Below are 18,639 nucleotides of genomic sequence, written 5' to 3'. Positions count from 1 at the left end.
ATTTCATTAGGTCTTTACTGTGTTAAGCTCGAAATTCAATGTTTATATGTCCGTTGGCAATATTAAAATTACGTTAATGCAGAAATACGGTTCATTCAAAATAACATGAGTCAGTTTTACTCACGGTAAGTCACTCCTAATTACACGTCATATAGGACGTGCCCTATTTAAATAACATTTAATTATGTTCCAAACGACGATTGAAAACATCCTAGTAATAGGATGATCTAATTAGCTCGTAGATATTTCAGATTTTTAAGGGGATTGAAACCCAGGCTGTCTAGCCAACGCCGTCGTTATTTCAAGACTTTTTTTTTCTTAATTTCAGTAGTGACGCTTATCTTAAGTAACATGGCCTCTCATTGGCCGAGACACAAAGATCGTTGACTTAATTACCACATCAAAACAAAATACAGACACTTAACAATACAACTTAATATGCTAAAATGTCTTAAATTTAAAACTTGATTTTTCAACAATGAAAGTTCTGTTATGCAAATTACGTATAAAAAGTTCAATTTGCCGTTTAAGTCAATTGCTCCCTAGAGGGGTCTTGCTAATTGAGCTTCAAAGTCACTTGGGCTACGTCATAGAGTATAGTACTCGTAGATATGTCCAAATACACAACGATAGAGCAAAACATAAAATGTAAACAAATAATAATAATTAAAAAAAATGTTATTTATAATAAAACAATACACTTTCTGTGCGTCGGACAGTCATGTAACAGCACAGGGAAAATAACATTTCATTTCTTAGTACTTTTTGGAAAGACTGACGGCCACAGTTTTTATATACAGTATTTACCATGAACTCACATTCCGTGCGGGCTGCCACTGAGAGCGGACATCGTATTGCAGAGCTTCCATAACTATTTTGTATTAACAGATTTCACGGTAATAGTTTTTTTGGCAATAAATTTTTATAGAGCTCTGTGTGTGTCATCTGGTTTTTTTTGAGTTATTGAGCCGGGGGGGGGGGGGGGGGAATAATACACCCCCTCCCCAATTTTCTGGGACAGGAAAACGAGAAGAAAAATAGTACTTACATTTCTGTTAGCAGTTACAAACTGTTTTGATACAGCGCCCAAATGCACTTAGAAGTACACCTCGCACCTCGATAAAATGGTTATTTACATTTCAAGGAACGTGATCATAGTCTGCAATGTGGCCGCCATGCATGTACGACGAGATCCAAACACAGACGTCCAGAGACGACATACTGTGACGTAATTGGTCACTTTTTAAACTTGCCATCGCCATATTGTAACGCTCAAAACATTGCGGAATAATTTGACTATTTATGATGGTTAGTTAGCATGAATTAGAATCTCCGTAGTTAAAAGCAATTATTTTAATTTAAAAAGTCTTTTTAAATTGTTTACACATGCAAACACTACACTTTAGCCATTATTTTAGGCTGAAAACCAACATTGCGCAACATTAGTTGAAGGAAAAAATGGTTTCACTCACTTACACTGTAATCATACAGACGTGGCCACCCCATGGACGACCTTCTTTTCAAGCACAGACTGTACAAAAAAGGGAAACCACCTTGGCGTCGTTACCCTTGGCAACGCTTATTTTGTTTTCGAGATCAGCGCGAAATGTATTGAAGTTGGCTCGGTCTTGTTAAATCTGAAAATGGGAGATTTTGAGGCTTCAGCAGAGGTTTCACTAGTCAAGTATGACAACCCAGTTTTAGTGATAAGGCACGAAGACCAGCGGCTGGCACCAGGGAAAGTAAGTTTATTGAAAGAGAAATCCATATTTTGGGTAATTGTCGGACATCGCGGCTTTTTATAACGGAAAGAAAAAATTCGGAAAACGTTTTTCACACACTACACACGTCTATAAATTTAGCCTGAAAGGATATTTATTTTTTAAAATTCCTACTGGTTCATGTAAAATAACATTTTAAAGCTTATATTTCAATACTTGTGTTTTCACACTGCCACGACCATTCATTGTTTACCCACGATCATATATCTATCCAGTGTTGCCAGATTGTAAATGTCAATGTCTCGTACCAAGGAGCGAAAATTATCGTACGACACACAAAAAAATCTCGTACACGATAGTATTGTAAATGCAAAAGTTTAAATGTGTTTCTACAATATTTTTATATTTGAGTTACAAGCCCAACAAATCTAAACTAAACAATTTTCACAATCCTATGATTACATAAGTAAAACATTATTAACAACAATTTTCACAACAATACAATTATTCCTGCCATTCACTCTTTTTGCATTATTTTTTTCGTAAAAACTAGTCAGTTTTTTTATTTTCGTTAATTTAACATACAAAAATTCTCTAAATTGTGAGTTAAGGGTTAAGCATTTAACATTATTTTAACTGTGGGTCATCAATTCCTGTGCTAGACAAATAGAGGTTGGCACAAGTCAACGCTGTCGGGCAGGAACTTCACTTAATGGTATTAAGTTACAAAAGAAATGTTATACGCTTGTTTTGACAAAACGATACAATAAAACTAATGTAGCTTACTAGAACCAACATTAAAAGTGATCTTCCAAATTCTCGTACCAAAGCGTACGAGATCCAACTTTACCTCGTACAACGTACACAGGTTTTAAATTCTCGTACAAATACGAGTATTCTCGTACGTCTGGCAACACTGTATCTATCTCTTTGTTTAGCAAACTGTGTAGCCAACTGTGGAGAATAAAAATACGCTAGAGGTGGGTTGGGACAGCAATTTTCGGTATCAGTCCCAACCTGATACTGATACAGTAATGTACCTAGGTACAAGTCTCTGATACTTCTGTATCAGACGGTCCCAGGAGGCAACAAAGCTCCGCGTACGCAGACCGTGCGACCGGAAGGAGAATCTGATACATTATTTTTCACGCCCGGTAATTCTCTACCTCTGTTACTCTCATGCCCGCCTGTTACAGCCAGTATCAATCAGTTCAACATTCACTGCAGTTCGTCCTGGCCGTGTATCACCATGTTGTACATTGTTGCGGGCTGTCATGCTTTGTAGTTAGTATCTTTATAGTGAAATAAGGAATGGATAAGTGCACGAAAAAGACTTCATTTGTGTGGAATTTTTTCACGGAAAATAATGAGTTTGCTAATTGTAATTTGTGTAAACAAAAACTGAGTTATAAATCATCGACTAATCTGAAGAAACATTTGAAACGTAAACATTGATATAGTATGCTCACTAATGTACCTATCTGTTTTTTATTTTTTATTTTTGATAAAATCGTGCATTTTTAATGTATAAAAACACTAGTTACTAATTGTTTTCGAAAAAAGAAAGTCCATATGTTGATTACATCTGTTATTAGTGTCAACTGAGAATTTATTTGCATTTTCATAGCTGTTAGGTGCACAAATATAAATATTATATCTTGTATTAATGTACTTTTTAATATTAAATTTTCATTAGTTTTATTATTGAACGAGACGGTGCACGCACTGCGCACTGAGCGTACTTTGAAGTAGGAGAATAAACAAAACGACTTGTAACCAGGGCTGCCACTCTGATATTCATGAAAAACCTAGATAACCTACAAAAAAACCCAGACACATGGGTAAAAAACCCAGATGCGTCTAAAATGCTATCGTTGAAAATGTTTGCGTACTAATTCAAAAATATAAACATAACTGGTTTTAATATAAAACAATTAATTACCTTACAAGACTGAAAACGGTTAAATACAACCAATACAAGAAAATTACACTGCAGCAAAATGGCTGTATAAGTAATTCTTGGACCAGTACATATCATAAAAAAACCTACAAATATATACATGACAAAACAAACACCATCACTGCATCCTTTAAACCGGTAATTGTTTTTATAAAACTGCATCATGTACGTTAGTCTTTATTCAGAGTCTGATTCTACAAGATTGGTTTGAAGGTTAATTGTTGCATTGGTTTTGTGTTCTGCAAGCCTCTTTGAAGAACGTGTCTAATTTAATATTCGACTTAGCTTCTTGAAAACTAGTTTTGTGTTTATATGTATTTTAGTGTGTGAAACACATAGACTTGTTTGCATTTATCAAACAGATATTGCAACAGATACAGTAGCTACTACCTTTATTATTGTTTTAGGTATAAAAATAATTAAAATTATAAAAAACCTAGAATTGTTGGAATTCATTATTTAAAAACCCAGAAACCCAAACACCATTGGAAAAACCCAGATCTGGGTGGAAAAACCCATGAGTGGCAGCCCTGCTTGTAACAATATCGCTTTGCGCCTCTCCTTCAAGGCTTCAACGCCTTCCCCTGCGCTTCCTCCCCTACATTCTTTCCCTTCTTTATCCCTTATTCGTCGTTCCTGCTCCCTCCCCTTTCACAAGCTCTGCCCAAGTGACCGTCATCTGCGATCGGGTACTGTATTCATTGGCCGTGGTGTTGTTCCAGCTGAATTCTGAACTGATACTAAAGTCTCTGATACTTTTCAAGTGTCCTCGTTTGCCGTTCCTGATGCAGGCGCGTATCAGTGCCAAAGTATCAGGTTGATACTTTTCGACCCACCTCTAAAATACGCTAATTCTTCCATTTCATATATTGAAGTGAATCCCTGGATCGTGTTGGCTTGATACTGTGGTACATAATGCTTGCTGCTTTAGTTCATTAACGTCAAAAGATCCAGATGGCTTGGTCCTGTGGTACATGATGCTTGCTTTTTTAATTAAGTATGTACTTCGAAAGATTCTGTCAAAAAAATATTTTCCAGTAATAATGAATTATGATTGTAAGTTAAATGAAAAAATATATTTTTCAACCTACAATCATAATTCTTTATTTCGTGATATCTTTAATGTGCAGGTTCTCCCAACATTCTGAACTAAGACAGCAAGCATCATGTAATACAGGATCAAGCCTTCAGGATCCAGGGATAATTTTGGATACATGAAACACCAGCCATACCAAACACAGAATATGCGATGGCTGTAGACTTCAAAATTCAATGTGTTGGCTACTTCAGTGTACAGCACGTATTCCTCACAGAAAATGAACAATGTTAACAATTCTATTCTAATTTTTGCCTCCCATTAGATTTGTCTGTTACAACGTGACTCAAAATAATATGTACTTTTAATGCAATGGAACAAAGAAACATTACTTATTCTAATAAAACAACAAACTTTAAATATAAGCATTAAAATACATTACAATAATTGCTTTACAGTCGTTATTTAAATTAATTTCATTGTTACAACAATATTTACATTGACTAAAGATCTCAAATTTTTTTTTACAAAAACCCACATGAGTTAACAATGAATGTCTGTTATTTTTTCACAAACCAGTAGGAATTAAGAAACCTTCCTTTCAGAATTAATTATGGAACTTCTCCTCAAGTATATGGAAAATCATGTATTCCTATTTATTACGGGTAAATAATATAGTGGTTGCAGCTTAAAAGCACAAGCAAAATTAAGATATAAAAATTTAATTTTTTTCACAAACTAGTAGAAATTACAAAATCATCCCTTCAGAGTAAATTTAGGGACATGTGTATTGTGTGAAAACCATGTTTTCTGATTTTTTTCTTTCCATTTTAAAAAGCAGCAATGTCAGAGTATTATCATAATTTGCATCATTATGTATGACTACAAATAACAATGTCTTAATTTAAGTGAAAAATCATTTAAAAGCTGTTTGAGGGTGTATAATTTCTTCAGAACCTTATTTAAATTCTGGCCACACCAATTAAAATTAATTATTCATTTTTAAATCATAGGTAGTTTATACACCGATTGTGTGCTTTTTGGTATTGGTGGTGTGTGTGTGAGTTATTTACTTAAATCCTCTCATCTTTTATAAAAAATTGATACATTTATTTGATTCCCTGGCTGAAGGCGGAGCACTGTTGCAGACAGAAAATCGTAAACCATTTTGTTTCAGGTGCCAACAGAGGGTTTAGCTGTTCCACCGAGACCTAAAACAGCCCCCTTGAGTGCAGACGCACGCAGGGAATCAGATGAAATCCTCAACAAGATCCTGCCCCCCCGCGAGTGGCTGGAAGACAACCAATTGTGGCGGCAGTATGTATGTATAATTTTTACTGTAGGCCTATATAAGATTTTATGAAGGTATCCAATTAAAAATAAAAAATTCTTTACGTTTTTAATTGAGATATATAATATTCAAGAGAAGTTACAAACCATTAATATGCTACCGTGAATCTATAAAAACATGCAGATTTGCTTGGCCAGCATTTCAAGGACTTAGTTTTTTTTTCAGGGTAGATATCTTCCAGCCTGTAGGCCTATAAATATAAACTTGTTTGAGGGCCACAATGATCAGGTGGTCAGATCACTTGCCTCCCACTAAATTAATCTGGATTTTATTCCTGGTGCGGTCAAACCTGCCATGAGCCGATGGGTTTTCTCGGAGTTCTCCCGTTTCCCCAGTCCATTCGGTCCTTCATTTTCATTTCATAGGTAACCTCCCATCATCTCCGATGATTCTGATCTCAACGAGACATTAAGCTCAAATTCATTCATCCATGATTGTTTTTGTTTATCAGTAATTGTTGCTCTGCATTATCTTCCTAATATGCATACAAATTATTAGATTTTTTTTATCTTTGTGTTTAGTTGATGTTAGTTGTCTCAGACACTTGAGGGATTTTTTTTTTTTCAGTGGAATAGCTACAGATAAGCTAATAGACCATGATTTTGCAGCCAAGCTGAGCTAATTCAGTTTAATGTTAAGGCTTTGAGAGTTGGAAGGATTTGAATACGAGGTTTATTTACTTACTCTAACCATGTGTCTCTTTACCTGTAACTGTAAAGTATAGACATTATGAACTTTCACAATACTGCTTGAAGAAAACCAGCGATAATAAGAGCATACTTTCATTGCAACTGATCTCACAAGTTTGTCAATTGTTGTTGTTGCTGCTCACAGTGTTTAAAAAAAAAAACTTTACTATTTCAACTTTAAAAAAAATTCTATTTAACCCTATTTGAATGCTTTACCTTTTTTTGTGAGTAAACAGAAACACATTTTTTAAAAATTTTTTTTTTTACAAAATTTGAAAGTAAATTTGTGTACTTATACAACTTTATGCTGCAAGTCTTCAGATGAGTTATGTGAAATAACGTCTTGTGGAAGCTAAATAAAATGTATCATTGGGCTTTGGCTAATAGTGGAGAGGACTTAAGCCTGGCCGAGTTATCAACAGTCACTAAAAATACAATGACCTTAGTGAATTATCATCTCTTAGCCTATGTATTAAGGTAGTTATTTTGTGTGGCATCATACTGCATTTGACTTATTTTGGTGGTGGTGGTGTAAGTTTTCCTCATGAAGGTACCAGGCTCGTGCTTGTTTGGCACGAGAATTGTGGTGTGTGTGTGTGTAAGGCAAGATAGTTCTCAGTGTTTTCACATTCCCCACCATTTCATCCCATACATGCGGAGTTGTTGGGGTAGTCGATTGTTTGGGTCGGATGAAAATGATATGCTTGTAGGGCGGCCAGTTCAAATCCTTACAAGCCCTTTCTCGTCACAAGTGAGGAGTGTCTGTTCAAAACGTGCCACTTTCATGTCTTAAAAAAAATATATATATATATAAATATGATGTATATGTATGTATACATGTGATTAAATAGATCATAACCATTATATATTTTTTTGGTACAATTGTTAAGAACCACAATGTGAATCCAGAGTATGTTACGATTGTTTTAACCTTATGTTATAAAAAAAAAAAAGTCTGTATCTTTGGAAGAAGAAATAGCGCCTTTTGAACAGGCATTCCTAAAAGTGTCAAACTTACTGCCAGGGCCGGTGCGTCCATACAGGCGAACCAGGCAACCGCCTAGGACGCCAAGTAGCGGGGGGCAGCGCAGCACGACACATTGCCGTCGTCCGGGGTCTCGGGCTCGAGTCCCGGTGTGGCTCCTAGTGGGAAAAGGCAGTTCTTGATCTGTGTTGTCCGGGTGGGCGCCAGACTAGCTCGTTTCTAGTCGTGAATTTGGGGTCGTGGATGTATGTGCCCCTGCGTGGCCCACTAGGGCCGGCGGCGGTGTTGCGTGAGATGATTTTAAATAAGAGACGTGGAGTTGAGGTGGCGGTGTCGTACCTTTTATTCAGAGGAGCGAGTCGTACACAATACAACACTCTACAGAGGTCCCCGGGGGGTTTTACTTGTTATTCCGTGGCGCCGTATTGTTTGTGTTCCGCGTTATGTGGCCTCGGATGCTGTTATGTCTCAGACGTCTCACTGGGTACGCAGGTAACGTAATTTCGTAACACAAAGGCGGGACACAAAATACACTGAATTAAGGGGGCGCGTACAGGTTACGTGGCACTCGTTACTCGGGTAACGTAAGTTAGCAATACAAAACACGGGATACAAAAATACACTGGATTAAGGGGGCGCGCACAAGTTACGTGGCACTCGTTACTCGGGTAACGTAAGTTAGCAGTACAAAATACGGGATACAAAAATACACTGAATTAAGGGGCGGGCGATTGGAGACGGCCAATCCCGTATGCAAATGTCTCGGCGTGGGTGTTGTGCCCACTGTGGTGAAACACGCACCGCAATTAAGTTTGTCCAAGTTCCCTTGCGGGTTTGTGGTCAGCGCCGTGCGCGTGACCTTAAACAAAGTTCTGTACGTTGCGGGAGACGGCCCGTGCCGTATGCTGAAGAGCAGCCCCGCTGACCAAGTGTGGTGCGGGGTGTCCTTAAGTTGATGCGGCCGGATTAGGTCCGGGACCGAAAAAAGGGACCGGGTACTCACGGAGAGGTTAAGTAATAAAAGGGGTTTTGTTAATTAGTGACTATATTTACCGGACGTTACTTTCAATGTAGACAAAGGATGTTGCCTCTCCGTGGGACGTAGGTCCGCCCCGGTCCATGAGCTGCGCTGAACTGCCGAACTGGCATGGCGTCCGAGGGAGGCTCGGCCTCTCTCGCGCCAGGCGTGACCTCATTACGCTAGACTCCAAACGGGTGTCTCTGGAAGAGATTTTATTGTCGCTAAAATCCTCATTTAATGTTTCAGGAGGAATGGGTACGGTTCTTCTCTTGTCTACTCAGGTTTCCGCGGCTTTGTCTTTAATTGCTGTTCGGGTCGCCTGACTCGGGTGGGCCATGGCCAGGGGTGTGTTCCGTTAGCGGGAGCGTATACTGGCGGGTGCAGGTCGGGCTCTGGGGTGGTCGTCGGCCAGACGACGTCAACATAACAGCTGACATAACAATGACGTCCCTCGGCTTCAGGTCCCCGTTTTCCCGTTGAAATAAATGTCCTGTTATGCCCGTACTGCCCTCGTCGGAGAGGTGTGGGTCCAGGCCAACGTGGCCGGGACCGGGAAAGGCGGGACCTGGAGGGAGAGTGAAGTGATTGCGAGGAATGTTGGTAGGTTGTCGCAAGCAGAACACGGCATTAACGAATTTCACGAGCCGTCTTTTATTAACGCTTATAAAGTCCTGCCGCAGCCTGGCGGAACCGTCGCGGAACAAGTGCCCTACCACGGCGACACGGACTCCCTGATGACGGGGCGGTTCTCAAATACGTTTCGGCGCGAATCGTAAAGTTTATTAATGCTAGGCTGACCCAGTGAGAAAGGGCCCGAAGACGGAACGCTGTACATACGCGGCCCGTTACGTAATGTTCCGTGGACGGCGAAAAGTTCAGAGACTCGTAGCACCACGTTCGCGTTGTAGAAACTGCCCGCTAGACACGTCTCCCGATGACTCGTAAGTTAACAATGCTAAGCTGATTCGCGGTGGCAGCTCAGCTGCCGTGACCGACTGCGGACTGAGCGAACGTTCAATCCCGAGCGCAACGTGCGCGGCTCGCGGAGCAACGAACACGTCTGTCTCCGCTCGAGACCAGGACGCGACAGCCTCTCCCCGCTCGCCCGCGGGCCGGCGCCCGCGGGTGGCGGGGAGGGAGGGGAAAATCGGCCGGCGTGGGAGAGAGCTCCGTCCCGCGGCGCGCCAGGCTGCAATTACATACTACGGCGAAACACTTCAGAAAAAGTTATTGAATTATTTACAAAGACATACACGAGACATTAATTACACAGCGAACTTGCACAATGAATAATAAATAAAATAAGTTAATTACACACATTCAAATCCCTTAATCGTTTACAAATATATACACACTGAAATAAAAGATAAAGTCACATAGAAAAAACACTCGTTGGCATGCTAGGGCGCACGCGGGTGCGTCCCTGGCCGTCGCACACACTGGGGTTCACTGGGGGGGAAAACAGGCCCCCTCAGGCCCGCGTCGGTGGCCAGGTACGGCCTCTGTATCTGGGAGGGTACGACGACTGTCGTCATATGCCCCCCCTCTCCCGAGGCCGTCCTGGCCCCCGACGCCGACCTAGACCGGCAGCCGCGTCCGCGTCCGGCCACTTGTCTGGTCGTCGGAGCTCGTCACGTCATTCCGTCCGGGTCGGGCAAACTGGGGCAGGAGCTGCATCACGCTGCAGCGTAACCCCCCGTCGGTCGTTTGTCTTACGTCGCGGGGTTTGCGCTGACTCCCCCACTCGTAGTCCCGGAGGTAGTGGGGGGCCGTCTTCTCACGCGTGGACCGGCGCAACGCCGGTCCCCTCCCCGCGTGAGCGGTCATCCTCGGCTCCCCGGAAGGCAAGTCCAGGACCACCTGCTGGGCCCTGTCGACATCGCCCTCCCCACTGAGGAGCCGGACCGTTACCCCGTCTGTCACGTCCTTGCTCACGTCCGTCCCCGTCACCCGCCGTTCCCAGGAGTGGACGTACCTCCGTCCACGTCTCTGGGTAGGCTCCGGCAACGTCACCACTGGTTCACTCAGGTCGACCAGGTCGCCCTGAGCAGTGTTGTCATGTGTTACGTCCTCGATGAGCGGTCCATCAGTGTCGTTGGCGTAGGCGCTGACGTCATCAGGCGGGAGCACCCGGTCCACAAAGCGCTCCAGCTCTGCCATGCTTGCGCCACGCGGACCCCTTCCGCCCCTTCTGACGGGCGTCCGTTCCCCGCCCCCTCTTGCCAGTTGCCAACCACCGTTCCCCTTTTGCTGTCCCCCCGTAGGAGGCTGAGTCGGTGTCGTCGTGGGGGCCCGTCCATGTGTCGTGCCCCAGGTGTCGTCGTCCCTGTCAACGTTCCTGCCAACCCCCCGCAGTGACTTGGGGTGGGCGTGTCCTCGTCGACGTCCCTGATCCGGCTCCGGTGGCGTCACCACGGGGTCACCGAGGTCGACCAGGACTCCTACTGCGACGTTGTCATCGGTCCTGTCCCGTGTGTCGTCGTCCCTGTCAACGTTCCTGCCCACCCCCCGCAGTGACCTGGGGTGGGCGTGTCCTCGTCGACGTCCCTGATCCGGCTCCGGTGGCGTCACCACGGGGTCACCGAGGTCGACCAGGACTCCTACTGCGACGTTGTCATCGGTCCTGTCCCGTGTGTCGTCGTCCCTGTCAACGTTCCTGCCCACCCCCCGCAGTGACCTGGGGTGGGCGTGTCCCCGTCGACGTCCCTGATCCGGCTCCGGTGGCGTCACCACGGGGTCACCGAGGTCGACCAGGACCCCTACTGCGACGTTGTCATCGGTCCTGTCCCGTGTGTCGTCGTCCCTGTCAACGTTCCTGCCCACCCCCCGCAGTGACCTGGGGTGGGCGTGTCCCCGTCGACGTCCCTGATCCGGCTCCGGTGGCGTCACCACGGGGTCATCGAGGTCGACCAGGACTCCTACTGCGACGTTGTCATCGGTCCCGTCCCGTGTGTCGTCGTCCCTGTCAACGTTCCTGCCAACCCCCCGCAGTGACCTGGGGTGGGCGTGTCCCCGTCGACGTCCCAGGTCCGGCTCCGGCGGTACCACCACAGGGGCGCCGAGGTCGGCCAGTACACCTTCGGTGACGTCATCCTCGGCCTCGTCACCGTCCACTGGTCCGCTGTCGTCGTGGTCGTACTCGTCGTGCGGGTCGCCTATCAGTCGAATGTCGTCCCTGTGCACCTTAGTTGTCCGTCCGTCGGCGCGACGCACGAGGTACGAGGTGGTGCCCAGTCTGTCTACGATCTCCTGTGGCCCCGCCCACTTAGGAGCCAGACTGGCGCAAAAGCCCCGCTCGCCAGCCGACAGGTGATGACACTTAACAAACACCTGCTGGCCAGGCTCTAGTCGTGCTGGGGGCTGGTGCGTCTGCGGCGTACGTCTAGTCAGGTAGTCAGCTTGGCGACGTCGGGCGTCTTCGCGCAGATCGTCCGTGGTCATGTTGTGCAAGTCGGGGGTTGCGCGCGCTTCCCCGGGCAGGGCGAGGTTCCGGCCCTGCACCAGTTCAGCGGGGGAATGGCCCGTGACCGCGTTCGTCCGACGGCGCAGGCAAAACAGCAGCGTCGGCAGGTGCAGGTCCCACTTGGTGTGGTCCTCGTCCAACCGGATGCGCAGCTGAGTTTTAATGTCCTGATTCCGCCTTTCGGTCGGATTCGCGCGCGGATGGTAGGTGGGCGTCGTGTGATGCTCCACCCCCCAACCCGCGCAGGACACTCGCCAGCTTCTCCCCGTGAACTGCACCCCGTTGTCCGTCAGCAGGACCGCGGGGTACCCGTATCGCGGGAAGAACTCGCGCTCGAGCAGGGCAATCACGGTGCCGGCCTTCACGTTCGGTACTGCGAACGCCTCCGCCCAGCGGGTGAAGACATCCGTGACCACAACAATGAATCGCCGACCACGGGACGTGCGAGGATACGGCCCCATAATATCCACCGCCACAGTGTGGAAGGGATTCCGGGGCCGTCGTGGGACCTGCTGCTCCTTGCCGTCGGGTCGCCTGGACTTCCGCTCCTGGCAACGCAGTCAGGCCCGCACGTAGCGTCTTACTTCTGCCGCGTCGCCAGGCCAGCGGAACGTCCGTCTGACCTCACGCAGCGTCTGCTCCGCGCCCGGGTGTCCCGCCAGGGGGTGGTCATGCAGGTAGCTCAGGACCCAGCGCCTGGCCTCGGGCGGCACGTGGGTCCGCCACCCGCTCGACCTGTGAGCCCCCCTGGTCTGGAGCACCCCGTTCAGGCTCCGGCAGCCCGGTATCACCCCCTCCCCACACTCTGTCAGTCGGGTCCGGGTGTCGGGGTCCCGGAGTTGCGCCGCGTGGACCCACGCCAGCAGGTCAGTCATAGTCTCGGGTCGCGCGTCAGGTGCAGGAGCAGTGGGGCTTGTCAGCGCGTACAACGCGCACGGTCGCGGCACCGAGTCCTCTACCCCGCGCTCACGCTCAGGGAGGAGCACTTCCTCCCAGCCCTGGTCGTCGTGGAACTCATTCTCAGGGTCCGGATTCCGGGACAACTCGTCGGCCAACTGATTTTCACGTCCAGGAATGTGCTCGACCGTGAACGAGAATTCCTGGATCAGCATGGCCCACCGAGTGAACTTAGACTTCCGGCCCTGAGCGGAGTCCAACCAGCGGAGGCATTGGCTGTCGGTTCTCAGCGTGAATGAGCGGCCCTCGACGTGGTGACGGTACCTCTGCAGGGCCCAGACCACCGCAAGGCACTCTTGCTCATTCACGTGATACTTCCGCTCAGCCTGCCCAAACTTGGCGCTGGCGTACTCGATCACGCGCCTCTCGCCCCGGTCATCCATCTGGTACAACACCGCCCCCATCCCCTCCTGACTCGCATCCGTCTGGATGAAGATGGGGCGGCTGGGCACCAGGCGTGAGAGCGTGTGACAGTTCCTGAACCGGCGCTTCACCTGTCGCAAGGCCTCGTCCGCGGCGGGGGTCCACCGGAACTTAGTCTTCGGCGACAGTAGGTCCGTCATCGGGGCCGTCACCGTGGCGAAGTCGGGGACGAAGGACCGCAGCCAGTTGAGCAGCCCCAGCAGCTTCTGGAGCTGCTTCCTGGTCTTCGGTGCCCCCTTTCCCTCTATTAGCTCCAACTGCTCAGGTCGGGGGCGGCACCCCTCCGCCGTCACTATGTGTCCTAGGAACTCTATTTCCGTGGCCCCAATGTGGCATTTCTTTGGGGCGCACGTCAGTCCGTGTCTGGCCATACGTTCTAGCACCAATGCCAGATGGTGCGCGTGTTCCTCCCACGTCCTGGACCAGATGATAACGTCGTCCAGATAGGCACTGGCGAACTCACCAATGTACCCATCCAGAACACGTACCATCAGGGCCTGGAACGTGGCAGGGGCGTCCATGAGACCAAACGGCATGGCGCAGAACTGGTAACGTCGACCGTCTGGTGCCGTAAATGCCGTCTTAGGGCGGTCCTCCAGACATACCGGCACCTGCCAGTAGCCTGATTTTAAGTCTAGTGTCGTGAAAATAGTGGCGTCCCCCAGTCCTGCCAGTGCGTCTGTGATATTGATCTGCGGGGGCGGGGCGGGAATGGTCAGTTTGTTTATCGCCTTGAAGTTTACGCAAAAGCGTAGACTTCCGTCTTTCTTGGTGGCCAGCACCACCCGTGAGTTATACGGGGAGGTGCTGGGTTCCACTACCCCGTCACGTAACATCTCGTCAATTTGAGTCTGTATGGCCTCCCGTTCCCGGATGCCAAATCCGTATACCTTCTCAAAGGGAGGGCGGTGCGGTACCATCGGTATCCGGTGCTCCGTCACGTTTGTCCGTCGTAGCCGGTCCGCGGCCGCAAATACCTGTGCCTGAGAGGTGAGGACATGGTTGATGACATCGACGTACTCCTCTGGAACACCGTGCTGAAGGTCTTCTAGGCGAATGACTGACTGAGGGGGACTGGGGGGAACCTGGTGCACGCCGTACACCGTCCAGCGCCCCTGGGTGCCGAAGTGCATCCGGCCAGCTCGTACTTCCACGGTGGCGTCGACCTCGTGCAGCCATGGGACCCCCAGAATCAGCCCCTCGCGGAGCTCGGGGACCACCCAGGCCTCGACGTGGCTAACGTGACCAACGATGCTCATTGTTACCTGAGTGATGCCCCCTGCTGCAACGACGGCATCCCTGGTGGCCAGCTGCACCAGCTCCCTCCGCGGTGTCACTGCCTCCGCTCCCACCAGGTGGGCCGCGATGTAGGTTCGGCTGGCGGCGGTGTCCACCAGGGCCAGCATCTCCCGCCCGTTAGCGCGGACAGGAATTCGCAGCAGCTCCGGCTCCTCGGGGCCGACCTGCCCCAGCTGTGCAGTCGTCTGTCCCCCACCGCCCCCGGCCACCTGGCCGTCCGGGCGTGGGGAACTCGCGGCGAGGTCCGCGGCTCGCTCCGGCGCCGACGTGTTGACGTTCCGGTGGTCCACCTCGTCGACGACAGGTCGACGAGGCGGCTGGTCCGGCCCTGGTATAACCGGCCTCAGGGCCGCGGCGGTGGCGCCGGCAGTCAGCTGTCCCTGCACGGAGATGGCCGGCGGGATGCCTGCGCTGATGCTCTGGTTGTCCGCCCCGTCGACGGCGTATCGACGAGGCGGCTGGTCCGGCCCTGGTTTACCCGGCCTCAGGGCCGCGGTGGTGGCGCCGGCAGTCAGCTGTCCCTGCCCGGAGATGGTCGGCGGGATGCCTGCGCTGATGCTCTGATTGTCCACCCCGTCGACGGCGTGTCGACTAGGCGGCTGGTCCGGCCCTGGTACACCCGGCCTCAGGGCCGCGGTGGTGGCGCCGGCAGTCAGCTGTCCCTGCCCGGAGATGGCCGGCGGGACGCCTGCGCTGATGCTCTGATTGTCCACCCCGTCGACGGCGTGTCGACGAGGCGGCTGGTCCGGCCCTGGTATAACCGGCCTCAGGGCCGCGGTGGTGGCGCCGGCAGTCAGCTGTCCCTGCACGGAGATGGCCGGCGGGATGCCTGCGCTGACGCTCTGGTTGTCCACCCCGTCGACGGCGTGTCGACGAGGCGGCTGGTCCGGCCCTGGTATACCCGGCCTCAGGGCCGCGGTGGTGGCGCCGGCAGTCAGCTGTCCCCGCAGTTGCCTCGGCATGGGGACAGCTGATGAGGAGTAGTCCCGTTGTCCCCTGCTTCCCGGCGGCATACAGGACGTTAGTGCGGTAGGCGCCGGTGGTGGTCGACGTGTTCTGTCAGTTACTGGGACTGCCGGTGGCTGGCGGGCCGGGGAGCGGCACCCAGTTGTCCCTCCGCCCCCGGTCCTGCGTTTCCCGCCTGCGACGTGTTGCCTTCGCGCGCCTCCTCCCACGCGGCTCTGGTGGGGCAGAGGCGATGCCAATGGTACGCGTCCGGGCAAAAACGGCATCGCGGCGGACGTTCGTCCCTCTCTCTCGTATCTGTCCGCTCGTGACGTCCTCCTCCTGTCGCAGCTGGTTCCGGGCGTTCCCTGGTGCCACCGCGGTCTGTTGTCCTGCGCGGTCCCGCGCCGCCGGCGTAGCTCACCACGGTCAAGTCACTGTCCGTGACCTCTGTGACGGTGACCCCTCGCGGCCCCGAGCGAGCACGGGGAGCTCTCGCGCCCCTGAGTGCCGTCCTCCACTGCGACATGTCACGTTCGATCACGCGGGCGAGGGCCACGAACTCCTCCGTGTCACGACCAGCAGCCGTCCTCATGAAGGGGCGAAACTCTGGCAGCAATTGTTCGACAATGGTTGACAACGCCGCACTCACGTCCCCACTTGTCCCCAATCGGCGGAACATGCGTAACTTCTCGTAAATGAACTGCTCTGCACTCTCGTCCTCCTCCTGGTTTCGGCAATAAAATGTCCGCAAACACATTGCCCGCGCCTGATCGTTATCAAACCTAGTTTTGACTTGGCGTACAAAATGTCCCCACTCGGTATCAAAACTCCCGGCCATTGACCACCAGTTCCTTGCCTCGCCGCGGAGCTGTCCCGCCACTCGCGGCGTCCACTCCGCCCGTCGCACTTCGTACAGTTTTAGGAGGTGTTCACACTCCCGCAAAAACTCCCGCGGGTCCTCGTTGTCTCTCCCCGCAAACTCTGGCAACTCAAACTGCGTGCTCACGTACCGCACTACCGGCCCATCTGCGTCCGCGTGCCTGTCCCCCTGTTCCCGTTTACTGTCCTCAACTGTGCTGTCCGTGCTGTTTGCGCCCTCGGCCGCGCCGCCGGACCCGCAAACCTCGTTTTTTACGTCCATTTTCGCGGAGTCTCCCTCCTCACACAAGTCCGTTTCGAAACTGATTAGATCGTATCTTTCTTGTCCCGCCTGTTTCCACGCCATCCTGTCCTCCTGTGCTACTGATCCGCGGATCGTGAACACAATCTCCCCCAGTAATACAATACGATCCTCCCCAGCGCGTTATCTTCAGTCCGGGATACCGCTGCACCGCCGTCTTGTATTTCTGTCCCCCACGACGCGCTATCTCTCGCCGAAACGTCTCGTGTTCGCGCCGTTCCCGCGCTGCGTTATCTCCCGCCGGCGCGCCGGCGCGACGTCTCGAATTCGAGCCGCTCCCACGCCGCGCAGCCGCACCTGCTTCCGTTCTGTCCTGCACCTGCGCGCTTGCGTGCGCTTGCGTGCGCTTGCGTGCGCTTGCGTATGCTTACGGCCACACTAGTTGGGCGCCAAATGACGTCCCTCGGCTTCAGGTCCCCGTTTTCCCGTTGAAATAAATGTCCTGTTATGCCCGTACTGCCCTCGTCGGAGAGGTGTGGGTCCAGGCCAACGTGGCCGGGACCGGGAAAGGCGGGACCTGGAGGGAGAGTGAAGTGATTGCGAGGAATGTTGGTAGGTTGTCGCAAGCAGAACACGGCATTAACGAATTTCACGAGCCGTCTTTTATTAACGCTTATAAAGTCCTGCCGCAGCCTGGCGGAACCGTCGCGGAACAAGTGCCCTACCACGGCGACACGGACTCCCTGATGACGGGGCGATTCTCAAATACGTTTCGGCGCGAATCGTAAAGTTTATTAATGCTAGGCTGACCCAGTGAGAAAGGGCCCGAAGACGGAACGCTGTACATACGCGGCCCGTTACGTAATGTTCCGTGGACGGCGAAAAGTTCAGAGACTCGTAGCACCACGTTCGCGTTGTAGAAACTGCCCGCTAGACACGTCTCCCGATGACTCGTAAGTTAACAATGCTAAGCTGATTCGCGGTGGCAGCTCAGCTGCCGTGACCGACTGCGGACTGAGCGAACGTTCAATCCCGAGCGCAACGTGCGCGGCTCGCGGAGCAACGAACACGTCTGTCTCCGCTCGAGACCAGGACGCGACAGCCTCTCCCCGCTCGCCCGCGGGCCGGCGCCCGCGGGTGGCGGGGAGGGAGGGGAAAATCGGCCGGCGTGGGAGAGAGCTCCGTCCCGCGGCGCGCCAGGCTGCAATTACATACTACGGCGAAACACTTCAGAAAAAGTTATTGAATTATTTACAAAGACATACACGAGACATTAATTACACAGCGAACTTGCACAATGAATAATAAATAAAATAAGTTAATTACACACATTCAAATCCCTTAATCGTTTACAAATATATACACACTGAAATAAAAGATAAAGTCACATAGAAAAAACACTCGTTGGCATGCTAGGGCGCACGCGGGTGCGTCCCTGGCCGTCGCACACACTGGGGTTCACTGGGGGGGAAAACAGGCCCCCTCAGGCCCGCGTCGGTGGCCAGGTACGGCCTCTGTATCTGGGAGGGTACGACGACTGTCGTCAACATGTTTAACGATTATCGAAACTAAATGAAAATTAGATTTTTGTAACAGTTTGGAATGTGTATATTGATATAAGTATGTAATTATTTAAAGTCCACGGTGACCTGTTTGTGATTTGCAA

The 18,639-nt window shown here is 50.3% G+C and overlaps 1 protein-coding gene across 4 annotated transcripts in view; it reads left to right on the top strand.

The window, feature by feature from the left end:
- The first annotated feature begins 1,583 nt into the window (after nucleotides 1-1,583).
- The window catches only part of LOC134543363 (33 kDa inner dynein arm light chain, axonemal), a 27,357-nt gene continuing 10,301 nt past the window's right edge, over nucleotides 1,584-18,639 (top strand). For 2 of the 4 annotated variants that reach the window (XM_063388357.1, XM_063388356.1), the window contains exons 1-2: nucleotides 1,584-1,742; nucleotides 5,895-6,038. In XM_063388357.1, the coding sequence (XP_063244427.1) occupies nucleotides 1,644-1,742; nucleotides 5,895-6,038 (243 nt within the window). In that variant the 5' untranslated portion in view covers nucleotides 1,584-1,643. Of the gene's footprint in view, nucleotides 1,743-2,948; nucleotides 3,195-5,894; nucleotides 6,039-18,639 lie in introns of those variants that run through there. The other 2 variants (XM_063388359.1, XM_063388358.1) reach the window with 2 other exon arrangements.

This window comes from Bacillus rossius (assembly GCF_032445375.1).
Source record: "Bacillus rossius redtenbacheri isolate Brsri chromosome 9 unlocalized genomic scaffold, Brsri_v3 Brsri_v3_scf9_2, whole genome shotgun sequence".
Lineage (NCBI taxonomy): Eukaryota > Metazoa > Arthropoda > Insecta > Phasmatodea > Bacillidae > Bacillus > Bacillus rossius.
The sequence above is the reverse complement of the archived record's forward strand: the minus strand, read 5'-3'. Positions and strand labels throughout refer to the sequence as shown.